Here is a 17,809-nt window from a genome sequence, read left to right as displayed (position 1 = left end):
TTAAAAATACATTTTTCTTTCTCTCTAAAAAATTATTCCACATTTTCTCTATGTTTCTATTGTCACATTGTCTTCAATAATACTAATTTATTGGCAAAAAAAAAAAAAACTAATTTGTTTTTGTCCATAAAAAAAAAACCCAAAACAAAGTGCGTGTGTTTATATTATCTTTTATTACCAAATTGTTTTAAAAAAATTGAAATATTAAGCATTTACAATAGAGGTAAAAGAATTTATAAAAATTAGTTCAATTGATAAAAAAAAAAACATATTTTTTTTATAAAGTTCAATATTTGTAAGAAACATATTGAGAATATGCTTGTAAAATAATTTAAATAAGAGATTAGATTTAATCAAAATTTAAGATACCTCTAAATATAATATAAAAAAAAAATAGAATTAAAAGAAATATTGCATCAACATTTAGAAAAAGAAAGCTTGAATTTTATGATATTTTCCTTTTAAATCCCCTCGAGTGCATAGCAAATGCCAAATGTTTTTTTTTTTTCTTTTTTCTTTTTGGCTTTGCTCGGCAAATGTCCGATCATGCAACTGAGAATACTAAAAAACAAGATACACTGCAGAAAATTCAAGTAAAACCAGTGATAAATATTTTTCAAGTCAACCAGAACAAATATATTTCATTATTTCTACCTAGTTTTTGGAAGAGGGAAAGCTACTAACTTTTCAACTATGTTAGCTCTGTATGATAATAAAGAAAGAAAAGGTTAAAAAATGAAAAAAATTCATAATTTAACGATTAAATTATAAAATAATATATATTATGCAATTCAACTGTTAGATTAAAATATTTTTCCTTCTTTGCTCATTTCGTTTTTTTCCTTAATATTGAGAACACCTTGACTATAATTTGACTTCAATGTTTTCTTAAATTTTATTAGATAAATATATATTTTTTATTTTTATTCTTGTTTTGTAAATAATAATAATAATAATAATAATAATAATAATAATAGACTTAAAAAAAAACGTGAGCGCCTTTGCAAATTAACTTTGAGAATGTGAATACTATTAGCCGGCACCTATGAAAACACTATCAGCTATCTGTATGCTTGCTTGAATTATAATATTTCTTTTTTTTTTTTTTTGAATCATTATGATTTTATTATTTGAATTTGAATTAAGTCAATTTTAAAAAAATTTAAATATAAAATAATTCAAAATCGACATAGTCTGATTTTAAAATAATTAAATTTAATTATCTAAATCTATATCAACCTGTCTGTTTTGCCTCCTAATGACAATAAAAATAATTTCGCGCTATTTATGTGACAAGGGCTGGTTTCCCTTCAGATAAAAGGCACTATTTTTCCAAAATTTTAGCCTCGTGAATGTCGACAAATTATTGCTGATGTTATGCTCTCTAATTGCAATTTGTGGTCTTTCATTTGCAAGTTTCATTTAATTATATCTATATTTATTGCATTCCTACGGGCATATTTATACCCAATCAGGTTCGTTTATTTAAAGTTATACAACATTAATAATAAAATTAAATTTTATATTTCATAATTTTCAGATTGATTATATATAAAATAAAAAAAATTATGTTACATCATAATTTTAAAATTTTTACATAAATAAATTTTTTTAATCTATTTTTTAAATTATTATATTATTTTTTATTATTTATACCTTACATTCAAAAATTTTGATCTCTTTTAAATTTAAACATTCATTTTTTTTAGTGGATACATGCGATAGACTTATATTTAAATTTATGTTTAAATTTTCATTTAAGATTATATGAAATTAAAATTATTTATGTACTTCACATAATTATATAACTTAAGTCCAATGAATTTTTATATGTATGAAAAAAATTATTTTATATTATAATTTTAAAAACTAATAGACAGCAGCATTTAAATTTTTTTTTATTATAATGATGTTATGCTAATTTTAAAGTCGGGCTAAATGCATATTTTAAGATGTGATATTTATAAAAAATTTCATTTTAATATTTATTTTTTGTTTATTTCAAAGTAGAATGAAACTAATAGAAGCATATTTATTAAGCATCAAGCCACGTTTATAGAATATTGCAAAAATTTGTAAATTCAAATTCAAATAATTTATATAATTATTTTTTAAAAATAACAATCGATTCAAATTATTTAAGGCCATAAATATTAAAACTTCACATTCTATAAAAAATTTTATTATAAGTATTCATCTAAATTTCCAAACCAACCTTGTAGCTTTGCTTCAACTAACGCCAATAAAACCTCCGCGATTCTTGTTAACCAATTATTTTCTTTTTCACTTATTTTTTTTTAAGAATTTAATTCTTTTTCATAAATAGTTCCACAAAAAATTAATTTTACAAATTCATAATTTTTAAGAGGTTCTCCCTATTTTTTTTTTAAATTTAAAGAAATTGAAAATTTAATTATGGAAAAAGAAAAAAATACCAAAATTACTACTAGTACTAACTACCAAACTCCACGTGACCGTCTCTCGCCAGTCTTCGTTTGGTCTGGCGGCCTCTCTCTAGCTACTCCCTCCAATCCATTTTCCCTCTCTTTCTATATAAATCCGCATCTACCGTTCACCATTTCCAGCATTTCTTTTCTCACCGATTTTTCACGAGGCGAGTGAGAGTAATTTTCATTTCCTTTTCCAACTCTCTCTCTTCCGGTAAATATTCCATTTCCTCCAGAACTTTTCCTCTCAGATCTGCTTCTTTTCCTCTTTTCTTCTTCTTTTTTTTTTTTTTTTCTCAATTCCGATTTCTGTCACTTTTGGAATGCTTTTTCTTTTTGGATTCCGATGTTTTCGAGGAATTTTTTTAAGATACTTTGATTTGTTTTTTTCTTTTTGGCTGAAGAATTAACTATATAAAGCTTGAGATCTTGCGTTTCTCCTCTTTTAACTGCGTTGCGGTGATTTGATTCGCTTGCTCTCGTCTTTTTTGTTGAGATCTGGTTCAGTTTAGATTCGACTTAGGTGTAGTTTTGGTGTGGCTCCTTTTTTTCTGCTAATTAGTTGCTTAATCAATGGCGTGAATTGATTTAAACGAGTTAACGACGTGTTTGTTTAACAGGTTTCTTTGAGCCGAAGCCATGGCCACTGGACAGTTATTTTCTCGAACCACACAAGCTTTATTCTACAACTACAAAAATCTTCCCATTCAACGCATGCTTGATTTCGACTTCCTTTGCGGTACGGATCTCTTGCTGATTTTATGTTATTTTTTGTTGAGCAAAGTTTGTAGTTATATTTTTCAATAAGAACTTTAGTAGAGTTGTTCTAATTAAGGTATTTTGTGCTTGACTTGTGATCGGTACTGGATTTTCTTTTTCTTTTTCTTTTTCATTTTCATTATTTTTATTTTTATTTTTTTGAATTTGCAGGGAGGGAAACACCATCTGTTGCTGGTATTATTAATCCTGGTGCTGAGGGATTTCAGAAACTCTTCTTCGGTCAAGAGGAAATCGCGATCCCTGTACATTCTACGTAATATGCTCTTCTCTTCGGTCTCTATTTGTAGATCAATCTTTCTATTCTGTGATTATTAATTTGTGTCTTGAAGTATTATATGGTAAATGAACATTATGACTTGTCACCTTATGCATTATTATCCTATACACCGGCCTGCAAAGTTTAGATCTCCATAAAAGGGCTTATATGATCACAATGTGTAACATTAGACGATGAGCTGAAATGTTAACATAATTTAGTTAAATGGACATGTCAAAGCTTATAACCTGCTTGTGAAGCTTTAAATTCTGCCGTTTTAGGATGATAGTCCGTTACCTTATAAATTTTTTTGCTTTTTTCAGAAATTCACTTCATTTACTGTTGACTTGTCAGATAATAATTGATCTATGATACCATAGCTTGGTCTAGCTTTTCATGACTGCAGGGACTTTATGTTGGCTATTATGCTAATTGTTTCTTGTATATGGCAATCATTGTGTATTGCGCTTGTAAGTTGTAAACAGTTAGTTGATTCTAATTAGTAATCTAATTGTGTCATGAGAAAGGACGTTCAGTAAATATATATCATTTGATTTTACATCCTTTACAGATTAAGATAATGCCGAATGGCTTACTCTATTGTTTGGTTCGTGAACTTGCATTCTCCAAGCTTTATATTCTCTAACCTTTGAATTGATATATTTTGCAGCATTGAGGCAGCATGTACTGCACATCCAACTGCCGATGTTTTTATAAACTTTGCGTCATTCCGAAGGCTAGTCTTCATTTCTTTCATGCTGTTTCTTAGAGCAGGAATTCATGTATGCATAACTTAATCATTGTGTTTTACTTTACTTACAGTGCTGCTGCTTCATCAATGGCAGCTCTGAAGCAGCCAACCATTCGAGTTGTTGCTATAATTGCTGAAGGTGTTCCCGAGTCAGACACAAAGCAGTTGATTGCATATGCACGTACCAACAATAAGGTAAGGAAGATGATGAGAACCAAACCAGACAATGAATATGATTGACTAATAAAGACATTCATCTACTTGGGCTCTTGCACATGCAAAGAATCTGCTTTAATGATTTAACTATTTGGTTTTCTTTCACTCTATTTAATTTTAATACTTATGGGCTTGCAGGTTGTTATCGGCCCAGCTACCGTTGGAGGAATTCAGGCTGGGGCTTTTAAGATAGGTGACACTGCTGGAACAATTGACAATATTGTTCACTGCAAGCTGTACAGGCCTGGATCTGTTGGCTTTGTCTCCAAATCTGTACGTTATCTTGATAGTTTTTATGTCTGTGTGTGTGTTTCTGTGCAATTAGGCCTCTTTCTCTTTTGCTCAAGTAATTGCACCCTGGCACCTTGTGGGGCAATCTCCTATCACTAATTTGGCATTTATATTATGGCTTTGGCAAGCATGTGAATCCATGCTCATGTCATTAGTTGTGATGTATCTTTTGTAAATTAATTGCAGGGTGGCATGTCGAATGAAATGTACAACACTATTGCCCGTGTTACAGATGGAATCTATGAAGGTAACCATTAAGCTACCTTAACATTGTACTATACATTCATACCTGCCAAACTGAATGCAAATTTATATTAAATATTAATTATGTGTACACATTGAAAAATTTTGTAGGTATTGCAATTGGAGGAGATGTCTTCCCTGGCTCCACTTTATCTGACCATGTTTTGCGATTTAACAATATTCCACAGGTAAATTATTATTTTCATTCAATTCCTTGTGATTTCCTGCATATTATTTGTTGCTACATATGCCAAGAAGGCATGGTTAGGAAAATAAAAAAGCTTACCCTCCCAACTCCAATTTTCTTAATTTTGCTGGGATTAATAATTTAAAATTCATAATTGATGTAGAAGCATCATCTGCATTGTAAAGAAAGTTCCTGATTATTTTCCTTATCCACTCAGGTAAAAATGATGGTTGTCCTCGGAGAACTTGGTGGACGAGATGAGTATTCCTTGGTTGAAGCCCTGAAACAGGGAAAAGTGAACAAGCCAGTGGTTGCTTGGGTCAGTGGAACTTGTGCACGACTCTTTAAATCAGAAGTCCAGTTCGGTCATGCTGTAAGTTACCACCTTAATCTTCCTGGAATTCATTGTTCCTTTGGATTCAAGTTATGGTGTTACTGCTATTAAGGAGAAATTAACATTTACCTTATTACTATTTCAGGGAGCTAAGAGTGGTGGTGAGATGGAGTCTGCACAGGCAAAGAATCAAGCACTAAGGGAAGCTGGAGCTGTAGTTCCCACTTCATATGAAGCTTTTGAAACTGTGATCAAGGAAACATTTGAGAAACTGGTGAGTTTCTGTCTTGTTCAAAATTTGGCTGGTTCTATGCTTAGCTATATTCATGTACTTGATTGGTGTCCTTAGGTTGAAGAAGGGAAGATTACACCCGTGAAGGAGGTTAAGCCTCCACAAATCCCAGAAGATCTTAACAGTGCAATTAAGAGTGGGAAAGTTCGTGCTCCAACTCATATTATTTCAACCATCTCTGATGACAGGGGTACCTTATCTTAACTAATATATGTTGCAAATCAGATGAGATATTTGATAACATGGAGATAAGGTGTGCTACATTCTTTCTTTGAACCTAATTTGCAGGCGAGGAGCCATGCTATGCTGGTGTGCCCATGTCTTCCATTGTTGAGCAAGGTTATGGTGTTGGTGATGTCATTTCTCTCTTGTGGTTCAAACGTAGCCTTCCCAGATACTGTACTCAGTTTATCGAGGTAGGCTACTGAAAGTTATATTAAACTTCTTACGGGTTATGTGCCACTAGCAAGCCACATCTCCCACATTTTTTCACTATTGCTACTCTCCCAGAGTTAATGAAATAAAAGATATGATAGTGTCCTTGTTGTAGTTATGTTGGGCCTAGTCCTTTTCTTTTCATTTTATGACCGTCTCCATCTTTAGAAAGCAAAGTTATGTTGTTTTTTCACTAATAAGTATGATCTGGTCAGATATGCATCATGCTCTGTGCCGACCATGGTCCCTGTGTCTCTGGTGCTCACAACACCATAGTGACAGCAAGAGCTGGGAAGGACCTTGTTTCCAGCCTTGTTTCAGGTTTGCTTACTATTGGTCCTCGATTTGGTGGTGCCATTGATGATGCTGCTCGATACTTTAAAGATGCTTACGACAGGGTAAGTTTCAATGGTGGTTACTTGTGAAGGTTTGGGATAGCTTGGTGTCTGGTGACTGTTTTCTTATAACATTCTAAGATGTTGCCTCTGTGCTGTGATTTTACAGGGTCTTACACCTTATGAGTTTGTTGAAGGCATGAAAAAGAAGGGTATTCGTGTGCCAGGAATTGGCCACAGGTACAGATGGGTTTTAATGGTCATGATATTTTTAAACATGCAAAAGATAGACACTAGAGATCTGGTTTTCTGTTATTTTTTAATAGATCCTTTACATGTCTAATGGTTACAAATACTTGCTTTGCTTCCTGTGAAAAGGATTAAGAGAGGGGACAACAGAGATAAGAGAGTAGAGCTCCTCCAACGGTTTGCTCGCACACATTTCCCATCTGTGAAGTACATGGAATATGCCGTTCAAGTTGAAACCTATACTCTCTCAAAGGCTAACAACCTTGTCCTCAATGTGGATGGTGCCATTGGGTCTCTTTTCTTGGATCTTCTTGCTGGTAGTGGATTGTTCACCAAGCAAGAGATTGATGAGATAGTCGAGATTGGCTACCTGAATGGGCTTTTTGTGCTAGCTAGATCCATTGGTTTAATTGGGTAAAGTTTGTTTACGCATTGGAATTTTTTTATTTAAACTTTTGAGGTTCTGCTTCAAATTTCTTGTCTGCTTACAAACAAACCGTCGGTTGATGATACTTGCTATTGGAGTCTGGACCCACAAGCCATTTTTAAGCACGGTATCTGATACAATCTTAGATGATCCCATGATGGTAATTGGTAGGGGATGGTGGCATGTTCATGAATAACAAAGCATATGCAGTTCATTTGTTCTCGGAGTTTTGTAGTTTATATACATTGAGTGATGAGGGTTCATTGATTGATACAAGGACATTGCAATGAGTGAGAAAGATTATGAGTGGAATGTTTTACTGCATTTCCTTGTTAAACTTTATTCATTTACTTGTTCCTGACATTTAATTGTTCGATATCTCAGGCACACTTTCGACCAGAAGAGATTGAAGCAGCCACTATACCGTCACCCATGGGAGGATGTTCTCTACACCAAGTGAGAATCATTCACAGCAGGTGCAACAACAACCTGCTCGCCTCGAGCATTCTCTTTTTCAGAGTCCTTGGTGTCTGCATTTTGACGGGGTATGGTCGTTTGATTCTTAGATTAGTGTTTGTAATGTTAAATGGTGGGCCACCATCATTTGTAAGGTTGTATTCAAAGTTCACAAGGAGAGAAAATAGTCTCAAATCATTTATTAAACCAAAAGTAATGTTGCGTGATTAGTTCTTTAGTTTTACCAGTTTCATGGAGAAAAAAGAGATGTCAGGTTTGCATGTGCAAAAGAGTACATTGAATGAGAAATCAGGAAATAGTTTAGAATTTTTAACTGAATTAATGAAGGGGCAAATTCTTTTCTAAGTGAAAAAGAACAAAAGTAAATCCACATCTGAAATCTAAGCTTCAAGGCAATTAGCAAATGAGAGGCCTTTTGATTTGGATTCTTGCCTTAAATGTTCGAATGTCATACTCTGGAATGCACAGGAACTGAACAAAAGATCAGCTGACTGAGAGGAATAAAGAAAGAAATGACAAGAAGCAAAGCCGCAGCCGCTGTTTCCACAGGAAGAAAAGATGATAGCGATTGCTTTCTTTGCTGTTATGAGGAAGGAGTTGGACTATAACATTCAAGGGGACATATGTTGGCCAAAAGAAAAAATAAAGGGAGACATATAACAATCAAACTAAAAGGAAAAAGTAAGAATAAGTAGTGCTGTGATGCGGCAAGTCTAACAGTAAAGTGTCTTCTCCTTTTGGTCGGCAGTAAGTCTTAGAAAGAAGAAAAACAAAATTGGTGTTTTATTAATTTATGTGATGAAAAGAATAAACTGAAAAGAGGGGGAAAATAGACCGAAAAGGGGTATCCATCAAGGACGCATATTCACCAATAAAATGCTTTGATTTTTATTTCCAAGCTTCACAGCTCTCTCCATTGCCGCAAGTAATTTCCAGCTCAGAAAACCCAAATAAAAAAACACAAAAAAGTACATATTGTCATTATAAGATTGAGCAACCTATCTGATTTCTCTTTAAAAAAAAAAAAAACCAGGGAAATCGAACTTGGAATTGGATCACAAAAGCAAACAAATCCAACCCAACAACAAAATCACTCTAACTCTCACAACTCCTTGCTATTCATTAAGAAGAACAAAATTAAAAAAATCTTCGTGAATTGTGATCCGCCCTTTTTGATCCAACTCTCCAAAGAAAAAAAAATCTAAAAATTCTCCCAATCCCACTGCAAAACACACGCAGCAGCATCACCATGCCCACGTGGGTCTGTCAACACTACTTTCCCCCCAAAACCTATCCCCTATCCCAACACTTTAAAAACGGAATTTCCTTTAAAGAAATCAGCTAGACTATGAGAAGACAACAAAAAACCACTTAGACTCAACATATTGATGGCTTCTGGCAGCGGAGCACTTCACTCCCATCAGCATCCTCGCCAGCAACAACAAGAAGCTCAGTCTTCAGGCACCAGCAACATGAGGGCCCCCCAACGCCACCGCCAGGCTGACTCCATCAGCAAAGCCATTGCTCAGTACACAGTTGACGCTCGCCTCCATGCTGTTTTCGAACAATCCGGAGAATCAGGTAAGTCATTTGATTACTCCGAGTCGGTTAGAACCACCACCCAATCCGTCCCGGAACAGCAAATCTCCGCTTATTTGTCTAAAATCCAAAGAGGCGGACACATCCAGCCATTTGGGTGCATGATTGCAGTTGACGAACCCAGTTTACTTGTCATCGCGTACAGCGAAAACGCGCATGACATGCTCGGAATAACACTTCAATCTGTTCCCAATTTAGAGATAAACGAAGTTCTCACTATTGGGACTGATGTACGCACCCTTTTCACTGCTTCCAGCGCAGTTCTGTTAGAAAAAGCCTTCGCGGCTCGCGAAATCACCTTGGTGAATCCTGTTTGGATTCACTCTAAAAATTCTGGAAAACCCTTTTACGCTATTTTACATAGGATTGATGTTGGAATTGTGATTGATTTAGAACCTGCTAGAACAGAGGACCCTGCCCTGTCTATTGCAGGGGCTGTCCAGTCACAGAAATTAGCTGTCCGTGCAATTTCTCGGTTACAATCCCTCCCTGGTGGCGATATTAAGCTTTTGTGTGACACTGTTGTGGAGAATGTGAGACAGCTTACCGGATACGATAGGGTAATGGTTTATAAATTTCATGAGGATGAGCATGGGGAGGTTGTAGCTGAGAGTAAAAGGCCTGACTTGGAGCGTTACATTGGTTTACATTATCCTGCTACTGATATTCCTCAGGCATCGAGGTTTTTGTTTAAACAGAATAGAGTTAGGATGATAGTGGATTGCCATGCCATGCCTGTGCGTGTGATTCAGGATGATGGGTTAATGCAACCTCTGTGCTTGGTTGGTTCCACTCTTCGTGCTCTTCATGGTTGCCATGCTCAGTATATGGCTCATATGGGGTCAATTGCTTCTTTGGCAATGGCAGTTGTTATCAATGGAAATGATGAGGAAGCTATTGGTGGAAGAAATACAATGAAGCTATGGGGTCTGGTTGTTTGTCATCATACTTCTGCTCGTTGCATTCCATTTCCTCTCCGATATGCTTGTGAATTCCTAATGCAAGCATTTGCGCTTCAATTGAATATGGAATTGCAATTGGCATCACAGTTGTCGGAGAAGCATGTTTTAAGGACTCAAACTCTTTTGTGTGATATGCTTCTTCGTGATTCTCCAACTGGGATTGTTACTCAAAGTCCCAGCATTATGGATCTTGTGAAATGTGACGGGGCTGCTCTTTATTACCAAGGTAAATATTACCCATTAGGTGTGACCCCGACTGAGGCCCAGATAGAAGATATTGTCAAATGGTTGTTGGCATTCCATGGAGACTCAACTGGTTTAAGCACAGACAATCTGTCTGATGCTGGCTACCCGGGGGCAGCCTCACTTGGGAGTGCAGTTTGTGGGATGGCTGTTGCTTTTATCACTAAAAAAGATTTTCTATTCTGGTTCCGTTCCCACACAGCAAAAGAGATCAAATGGGGTGGGGCAAAGCATCATCCAGAGGACAAGGATGATGGACAGAGAATGCACCCACGATCTTCGTTCAAGGCATTTCTGGAAGTGGTCAAGAGTCGGAGTTTGCCGTGGGAGAATGCCGAAATGGATGCAATTCACTCACTACAGCTTATTCTGCGTGACTCATTCAGGGATGCCGAAGCAAGTAATTCTAAAGCTGTTGTACATGCTCAACTTGGGGAACTACAGCTTCAAGGAGTGGATGAGCTCAGCTCATTTGCAAGGGAAATGGTGAGGTTAATAGAGACTGCATCTGCTCCCATATTTGCCGTAGATGTTGAAGGCTGCATTAATGGGTGGAATGCCAAGGTTGCAGAACTGACAGGGCTATCAGTTGAGGATGCCATGGGTAAGTCTTTGGTTTATGATCTTGTTTACACGGAATATCAAGAAACTGTTGACGGGCTTCTTAGCCGTGCTTTGCAAGGTAATCCTCTTACACATATAATAATTTTCCCTACCTCTTTAAAAGTCTTGTAAACACAACATGATATCTTTTTAAATTTATTTCTTTTGAAAATGAAAATATACCAATCAGCATGAAACCAAGTGAATGAAGGGGAAGTACTTCATGCACATTGAAAATTACATCAAATTGTAGAAAATATAGGCACTGGATTGAGTTCATAATAATGGTATCATTTCCACGTGTGTCATTACCTGGGAATAGAAACTCCCTCCTCCTACACCATTCTTCAAAGTGATGATTGATATTTCCAAAAATCTTATTGATTGCTTTGATGGTGTGTTTATGTTGCCTCGATCTATGCAGGCAAAGAAGATAAAAATGTAGAGATAAAATTGAGGACTTTTGGCTCAGAAGATCATAAAAAGGCTATATATGTGGTCGTCAACGCTTGCTCTAGTAAGGATTATACAAATGATATAGTTGGAGTTTGCTTTGTTGGTCAGGATGTTACTGGTCAAAAGGTGGTGATGGATAAATTCATCCACATACAAGGTGATTACAAGGCCATTGTTCATAGTCCCAATCCTTTGATCCCACCAATTTTTGCTTCAGATGAAAACACATATTGCTTGGAGTGGAATACTGCCATGGAAAAGCTCACTGGGTGGCCTCGAGGGGAGATAATAGGAAAAATGTTGGTTGGTGATGTTTTTGGCAGTTGTTGTCGCCTCAAGGGTCCAGATGCTTTGACAAAATTCACGATTATTTTACACAGTGCCATTGGAGGGCAGGAGGCAGATAAGTTCCCTTTTTCCTTCTTTGACCGCAAAGGGAAATTTGTGCAGGCGCTCTTGACAGCAAACGAAAGGGTCAATAAGGAAGGCCAGGCTGTAGGAGCCTTTTGCTTCCTGCAGATTGTGAGTCCAGAGTTGCAGCAAGCACTGAGAGTCCAGAGGCAACAGGAAAATAAATGCTTTGCTAAGATGAAAGCGTTGGCATACATTTGCCAGGAAATAAATAGTCCTTTGAGTGGGATCCGCTTGACTAACTCACTTTTGGAAGATACAGAGCTGACCGAAGATCAAAAGCAGTTTCTTGAGACTAGTGTCGCTTGCCAGAAGCAAATGTTGAAGATTATAAAAGATGTTGATCTGGAGAGCATTGAAGATGGGTAGGTCTTCTAACCAAATTACTTCTAAATCGAAATACAAAATTCTGTGGATTACATGCATACTTGTCAGGAAGTATATTGGCCTCGATTTTTTGATTTCTAGCACTTTGAGGGAACATACATCTGGTGCTAGACTATTGAATGGCAATTACATCTGTTAGATTTATTTCTTGATTAGGGATGCAATTGCGTTGAGGGAGGAATAGCAAATAATGCATCTTCGTTGCCTTGACTCTAACTATGTCTGAGATATTCTTTTTATGGATGAACAATAGCCTTAAATGTGTGGAGAAAGTTTTTCCTTTAATGCTGTATTTATCATAGTTGTAATATGCATGATTCTTTTTCTTCATCATTGTATTAGGAAACTGAAGGCAATCACAAGGTTTCATGGCTGAATCTTTGGACCAAAATTTTTTTTTCCTTTTTTAACTTATCTTTTTGTGATTTCTACTTTATTCAAGCTCAGGCATGTATTAATATTTTTATCGAAATCCCTCTGGCATAATTTTACTAATGAGGAAGACATGATCTAATTCTTCTCTTGTTTTTGTTGGAATTAGTTCTATGGAGCTTGAAAAGGCTGAATTTTATCTTGGGAGTGTCATAAATGCTGTTGTTAGCCAAGTAATGCTACTGCTGAGGGAAAGAAATCTGCAGTTAATTCGGGATATTCCAGAGGAGATCAAAACTCTGGCTGTATATGGTGATCAGGCAAGAATTCAACAGGTTTTGGCTGATTTTTTGTTGAATATGGTGCGATATGCACCATCTGGCAAAGGTTGGGTACGGATTCAAGTTCGTCCAACTTTGAATCAAATTTCTGATGGACTCACTATTGTTCGTAGTGAATTCAGGTATTTTGCTTTCTCTCTTTTATGCATTGTGCAAGATAAATGTCAATGGTTATGCTAATATAACGAAAAAAAAGAGAGGAGAAACTACAGCATAATTTTATTGGAATCAATATGTTACAATCATCACATTAAAGCTACAGACTTAATATGTTACAGAAAAATTGGTTCTGCTAATGAGCGTAAATTGATATTGAGTTCAAACCTGTAGAAGAAGTCAAGGGACAATGTATTTCATAAAATCTTAGTTGTGGCTTTTTTTTGTAGTTTCTTTAATAAGTATAAATATGTGAGGGAAAGAGCAGCATTTGTTCTTTTTTCTTAAATTATTGATGTCATGAATTCTATTTATGTTATGGTGCTAATTTAACAAACAATGGTGTATTTGTGAAGGATGGTATGCCCTGGTGAAGGTCTTCCTCCTGAATTGGTTCAAGACATGTTCCATAGCAGCCAATGGATGACACAAGAGGGCTTAGGGTTGAGCATGTGCCGAAAAATCTTAAAGCTCATGAATGGTGAGGTCCAATATATCAGAGAGTCAGAAAGATCTTATTTCTTAATTATCTTTGAACTTCCAGTACCTTGGAAAGGCTCAAAGAGTGTTGACTAGGTTATCTGCCCTTGAGATCCCTGATATTTCAGACTTCATCAAATTTAACCTGAGTTATTTTCTCTCATATACCCTAACCTGTGCTTATCCCAGTTGCAAGGCTTATACATGAGCTAGAGCCACCTGATTCAGCCAATGGTACTCAACAGATCGAAGAATTCTGGTCTACTCTCATGTTCATATGTTATTAGTGCTTGCTATTTCCTGGTATGTTTCAGATTAAATAACCTTATCATATGAGCCAGCTGATCGAATCCTTGTCCTTAGTGTAGTTGTGAAAAATCATAATGATGACATTTTACAGCATTTTATGGACTGTCGTGTTATTCAAGAAACAGAACCAAATGAGGGTCAATGTAGAATGTTGTAAATCCATTCCACAACAAAAAGCCGTTGTGGTAGTGAGCTTGCAGTCGTATTGAGAAGCTGTCTCCCGCCACAAAATGTATTCTACATGTATCATACGAGTTAGATTAGATCTTCTCATAATCCTAAGATCCTTGTAACATATTCACCTACCTTAGGTTATCCCTCTAAAGTTTTTCCTTTCCCCTCTCCATATAATAAGTCAGTTCTTCTCTGGTTGTTGAAATTTATGTAACCTCCATACTCTGACAATCGGATATGTATCTGCTTCTACTTGTAATTTGTGAGGATTTATTTTTGGAGAGGATAAGTTGGGAATATTTTACTGGTTTGATACTTTTATCGTTCTTGGCATGGATTATGAAACAGATATGGACGTCTATACAGTGTTTATTCAGAAAGGTGCTGCTGCAATTAGCAGATGAATGATTGATCAAATTTATCCTTAACGAAACGTTGTACTCTAGTGCAAGAAACTAAAGTTAGCATTCCAAGTTCTGAAGTTACCGGTTTCTGCTTTCTGCCAATCACAATATGAGTTTTGTTCTTTACCCACCACCTTTTCCCCATCTTTCTTCTTTCTGCCTTTTTCTCCATTTCCTTTTTTCTAATGGTGTAAGGTGCTACCAGGTATCGCTTTCGTGCTTTTTTCGTATAATTTTTGAGTGGCGCACTCATGTTTTGTTTAAAATTTGCCTAGATATTATGCCATCATTATTTGTGTTAAATAGCATAGAATTTAAGCATGCATCTTACTTGGTCAATGAACATGCTTAACGGTATATGAATGATGTAATCAAGCAGTTGCAAACAAGTCCTCACTGAAAATATTACGTATGGAATTGAGATGAGATGAGGTTTTCCAAGTACTGTTTTGCCAATTCAATCAAATTTATCTCCAGGGCATGTGGTTTTAAGATAAGGATGGCATGACAGCCCAAAGCTTTGGGACTTAACCTTTTTCAGGTAACCCTTTGTAACCAATGATGCAAAATCACTTACAAAATCACCTCGGATGTTCATATTGAATGAAAGAAAATGCTGGAAGTTAAAACATACATGTAAAAATATATGATAAAAATAAAACATATATAAATGGGAAAACAATATGCATAGCTGCCATCACCATTAAAACTGAGTTAAGTGACTCTGAAACGTTTACAGTGATGATGACTGCAGTGTAGCTATTCATGTTAACATTTCAATGATCACCATCTTACAAATGGTTTTGGCAAAAACTTGAGAAATATCAATTTATGTCACCAACTCGGTTTAGTGAAGTAAGGATCGAATAGCAGCAACAGCATCACCCTTGTGCTCTCGGAGTGTTCTCTCAGCCACCTTTTTGTCCAACTTTTTCCAGTGCAAAAGATGAAAGGTAATTAGAATCTATGGAATTATTACATTGATACAAGTTAAAAAATGTAAAATGAACAACAAAAGGAACCAAACCTCTAGTTCATTTGCAATGATGTCGACATCAGCCGAATTGATCTTAACAGAAGCTAATTCTTTCTCTCTGTATGGAACAAAAATGTAACATTTGCTTTAGATATGCATTGAGAAGAAATTCAAAAATTCTGTAAGTGAACCAAGAAACAGAAGTACTTGAGGATATGTATTCACAAATAAGTTCATGATGCATTCCACATTAGCATAACCATGGATAACCAAGTTTAGTAAATTTCAGAGAAGTGAGACTTTAGAAAATTGAAAAATGACAGCATAGAATCTTTCACTTCAAAAGGCCTAAAACTTATGATACTGCAATAGGATTCAGGGCATCCCCAATAACATGGCCGAGGAAGAATAGAAGGATCATAAACGTTGAAAAGACAAAAAAGAAGAAGAAGAAGAAGAAGAAGAAGAAGAAGAAGAAGGAGAAACCTTATATTGCAAAATTGAAATCAAATATGATTATCCAGTTAACAGTGATTAAAATTGCAGGATATCATTCTCATCAGCATTCAATCTGTTTTCACCATAAGCATAGTAGATGACAAGCTTTCAGCAGGCTCACAATCCTGTTTATCGCATAATGCATACTAAAGCCTCAACCATAATGATATGGCCCCTTCTGTGTTTTAATAGCAGTAGTAAAATTCTTTAAGCTATCCTCTTACCTCAATTTACCATATGCAAAAAGCTGTTGACAATTTTAAGGAAACTAACATTTCTTGTCCAAAATATCAATAAAAGGAAATATCAGTACAACAACCTTTGCTAACTAAAACTCATAGCACGTCCAGGACATGAGTGTGCGACAACATTCGATTGATTTTAATGTTCCAATCAATCTAAAGGCCTAAACAATTATAAAACATAATGACACAACACAAAGCAAAGTAAATTCTACAGATTCCAATCCAACCAAGATGACTTTTTCAAGCAAAGCAATCCTCTTCCCTGCCTTTAAAAAATCTCAAAATTAAACAAAAGTCACCTAATTGGACTAAAATTCAATTTAAATAGTAAGAATTCAAGCCAATTCAATAAAAAAATCAATTATTCTCTTACCGGAAAGCTACAGAAATGAAATTAATAAAAGAAAAATAAATCAAACCTCAATATCATAGCATTCTTTTCTGCTTCAGCTGACGCAGCAATCGAAGCCATGGCCTACCACGTCAAAACCAAACCAATGAGCAAAAAAAAGCATTAAAAATTCTCTTTTTTTGAACAAAAAAAGAACCCAGCAAAGTTTGTTTGAAAGTTATGTTTTTAATAAAAATTACACAAATAAAGAATGTAAATTTAGATAGATAGAGGACCGATTGGGCACGAGAAGAATCAAGCTGGCGATCTTCGACACGGTCGGTGAGCTTGTCAAAGGCTTTGCTCTGTTGCTGTAAATCCTTAGAGTCAACGATTCTGTCAACGCCGCCATCTCCAGATTCCATTGTCAGCTTTTGCTCAGTGGCAAGGTAAGGGAGACCAGACAGAAGAAGCTTCCGAAGCTAAAACCCTAACGTCGTTAGCCCCGAGTTTGAGTTCCCCACTTGTAGAGTCAAAGAGAAAAGACGTTGAGATATATCAAATCCTTCATCCATTGGATTCTATGTCGTGGGTTTCTTAAGGCCCATTCGTAACATGACAAATTAGGCCAACTTAGCCCAAGATTGCTCCAAATTTGCAACCCATTTTTAATTCAAACTGGTCTGGATTTTAGAAAAACTTCACAGCCCCTCATTGGACTGAATTTCACAAACTCATTAGAAAGTTCGCAGCTCATTTATTTTACTCATTAATAGAGTATATGATTAATAATTTATAATATCAGCACAACAAAAATTAGTTTAGTTTTTAATACAAAAATTGAATTGATGCAATACTAAAATCCTAGTGATACTGTCCCACAATAAAATAAAATAAAAATTATTTTGAAGGTGTATTTTTGGACTTTTTTCTTTTATCGTTGATTTTTTGACCCATTTGTTTTAAATGTTCTTTTTTATAAAATGACAGTGAAATTATTTAATTTTACTGTCAGATTAAAAAAAATTATATATTTTTTATTTTTTTAATTAATTTTTTTTATTTTTTAATATATTCTAAGAAATATTTGTTTATTGATTACGGTGAATGAAACAATTTCCCATATATTAATTGTCGTGTCA

At 35.3% G+C, this 17,809-nt stretch overlaps 3 protein-coding genes across 6 annotated transcripts; 2 read left to right on the top strand and 1 right to left on the bottom strand.

Annotated features, from left to right (window-relative positions):
- Positions 1 to 2,583: 2,583 nt before the first annotated feature.
- On the top strand, positions 2,584 to 7,929 carry LOC111293375 (ATP-citrate synthase beta chain protein 2-like). 3 transcript variants are annotated; one of them, XM_022886126.2, is made up of 16 exons: positions 2,584 to 2,661; positions 3,068 to 3,186; positions 3,378 to 3,480; positions 4,154 to 4,219; positions 4,306 to 4,429; positions 4,589 to 4,723; positions 4,928 to 4,988; positions 5,096 to 5,172; positions 5,389 to 5,544; positions 5,651 to 5,779; positions 5,855 to 5,987; positions 6,086 to 6,213; positions 6,448 to 6,630; positions 6,737 to 6,807; positions 6,946 to 7,230; positions 7,628 to 7,929. In XM_022886126.2, the coding sequence occupies exons 2-16, from the start codon at positions 3,087 to 3,089 to the stop codon at positions 7,701 to 7,703; spliced, it is 1,827 nt and encodes a 608-aa protein (XP_022741861.2). In that variant the 5' UTR covers positions 2,584 to 2,661; positions 3,068 to 3,086; the 3' UTR covers positions 7,704 to 7,929. The 3 variants fall into 3 exon arrangements, with proteins under 3 accessions (XP_022741861.2, XP_022741865.2, XP_022741873.2); XM_022886130.2 differs by having other exon boundaries at positions 2,584 to 2,970; XM_022886138.2 differs by lacking the exon at positions 2,584 to 2,661 and adding an exon at positions 2,697 to 2,981.
- Positions 7,930 to 9,059: 1,130 nt separating this feature from the next.
- LOC111293364 (phytochrome B-like) lies at positions 9,060 to 14,536 on the top strand. Of its 2 annotated transcripts, none has more exons than XM_089745068.1 (4): positions 9,060 to 11,128; positions 11,552 to 12,359; positions 12,923 to 13,216; positions 13,607 to 14,536. In XM_089745068.1, the coding sequence occupies exons 1-4, from the start codon at positions 9,109 to 9,111 to the stop codon at positions 13,824 to 13,826; spliced, it is 3,342 nt and encodes a 1,113-aa protein (XP_089601194.1). In that variant the 5' UTR covers positions 9,060 to 9,108; the 3' UTR covers positions 13,827 to 14,536. The 2 variants fall into 2 exon arrangements, with proteins under 2 accessions (XP_089601194.1, XP_022741853.2); XM_022886118.2 differs by having other exon boundaries at positions 9,060 to 11,206.
- A 726-nt stretch (positions 14,537 to 15,262) lies between these two features.
- Positions 15,263 to 17,210, bottom strand: LOC111293415 (uncharacterized). The gene is made up of 4 exons (XM_022886157.2): positions 16,964 to 17,210; positions 16,756 to 16,811; positions 15,645 to 15,711; positions 15,263 to 15,545 (listed from the first exon to the last, which is right to left on the bottom strand). Exons 1-4 carry the CDS (start codon positions 17,090 to 17,092, stop codon positions 15,465 to 15,467), a joined length of 333 nt encoding a protein of 110 aa, XP_022741892.1. The 5' UTR covers positions 17,093 to 17,210; the 3' UTR covers positions 15,263 to 15,464.
- Positions 17,211 to 17,809: the final 599 nt, after the last annotated feature.

Source organism: Durio zibethinus, chromosome 16, assembly GCF_047325235.1.
Source record: "Durio zibethinus cultivar Kanyao isolate XHJ-2024 chromosome 16, ASM4732523v1, whole genome shotgun sequence".
NCBI classification, from domain to species: domain Eukaryota; kingdom Viridiplantae; phylum Streptophyta; class Magnoliopsida; order Malvales; family Malvaceae; genus Durio; species Durio zibethinus.
The sequence above is the reverse complement of the archived record's forward strand: the minus strand, read 5'-3'. Positions and strand labels throughout refer to the sequence as shown.

Bases quoted from the DNA above. Each gene is read 5' to 3' on its own strand.
- LOC111293375 (XM_022886126.2), top strand. From the start codon at position 3,087: ATGGCCACTGGACAGTTATTTTCTCGAACCACACAAGCTTTATTCTAC. The intron at 6,631-6,736 runs GTAAGTTTCAAT...GTGATTTTACAG, and splicing joins TTAAAGATGCTTACGACAGG to GGTCTTACACCTTATGAGTT. The intron at 7,231-7,627 runs GTAAAGTTTGTT...TCGATATCTCAG, and splicing joins AGATCCATTGGTTTAATTGG to GCACACTTTCGACCAGAAGA.
- LOC111293364 (XM_022886118.2), top strand. From the start codon at position 9,109: ATGGCTTCTGGCAGCGGAGCACTTCACTCCCATCAGCATCCTCGCCAG. The intron at 12,360-12,922 runs GTAGGTCTTCTA...TGTTGGAATTAG, and splicing joins CTGGAGAGCATTGAAGATGG to TTCTATGGAGCTTGAAAAGG. The intron at 13,217-13,606 runs GTATTTTGCTTT...GTATTTGTGAAG, and splicing joins ATTGTTCGTAGTGAATTCAG to GATGGTATGCCCTGGTGAAG.
- LOC111293415 (XM_022886157.2), bottom strand. From the start codon at position 17,092: ATGGAATCTGGAGATGGCGGCGTTGACAGAATCGTTGACTCTAAGGAT. The intron at 16,812-16,963 runs GTCCTCTATCTA...TTGACGTGGTAG, and splicing joins ATTCTTCTCGTGCCCAATCG to GCCATGGCTTCGATTGCTGC. The intron at 15,546-15,644 runs GTTTGGTTCCTT...CACTGGAAAAAG, and splicing joins TCATTGCAAATGAACTAGAG to TTGGACAAAAAGGTGGCTGA.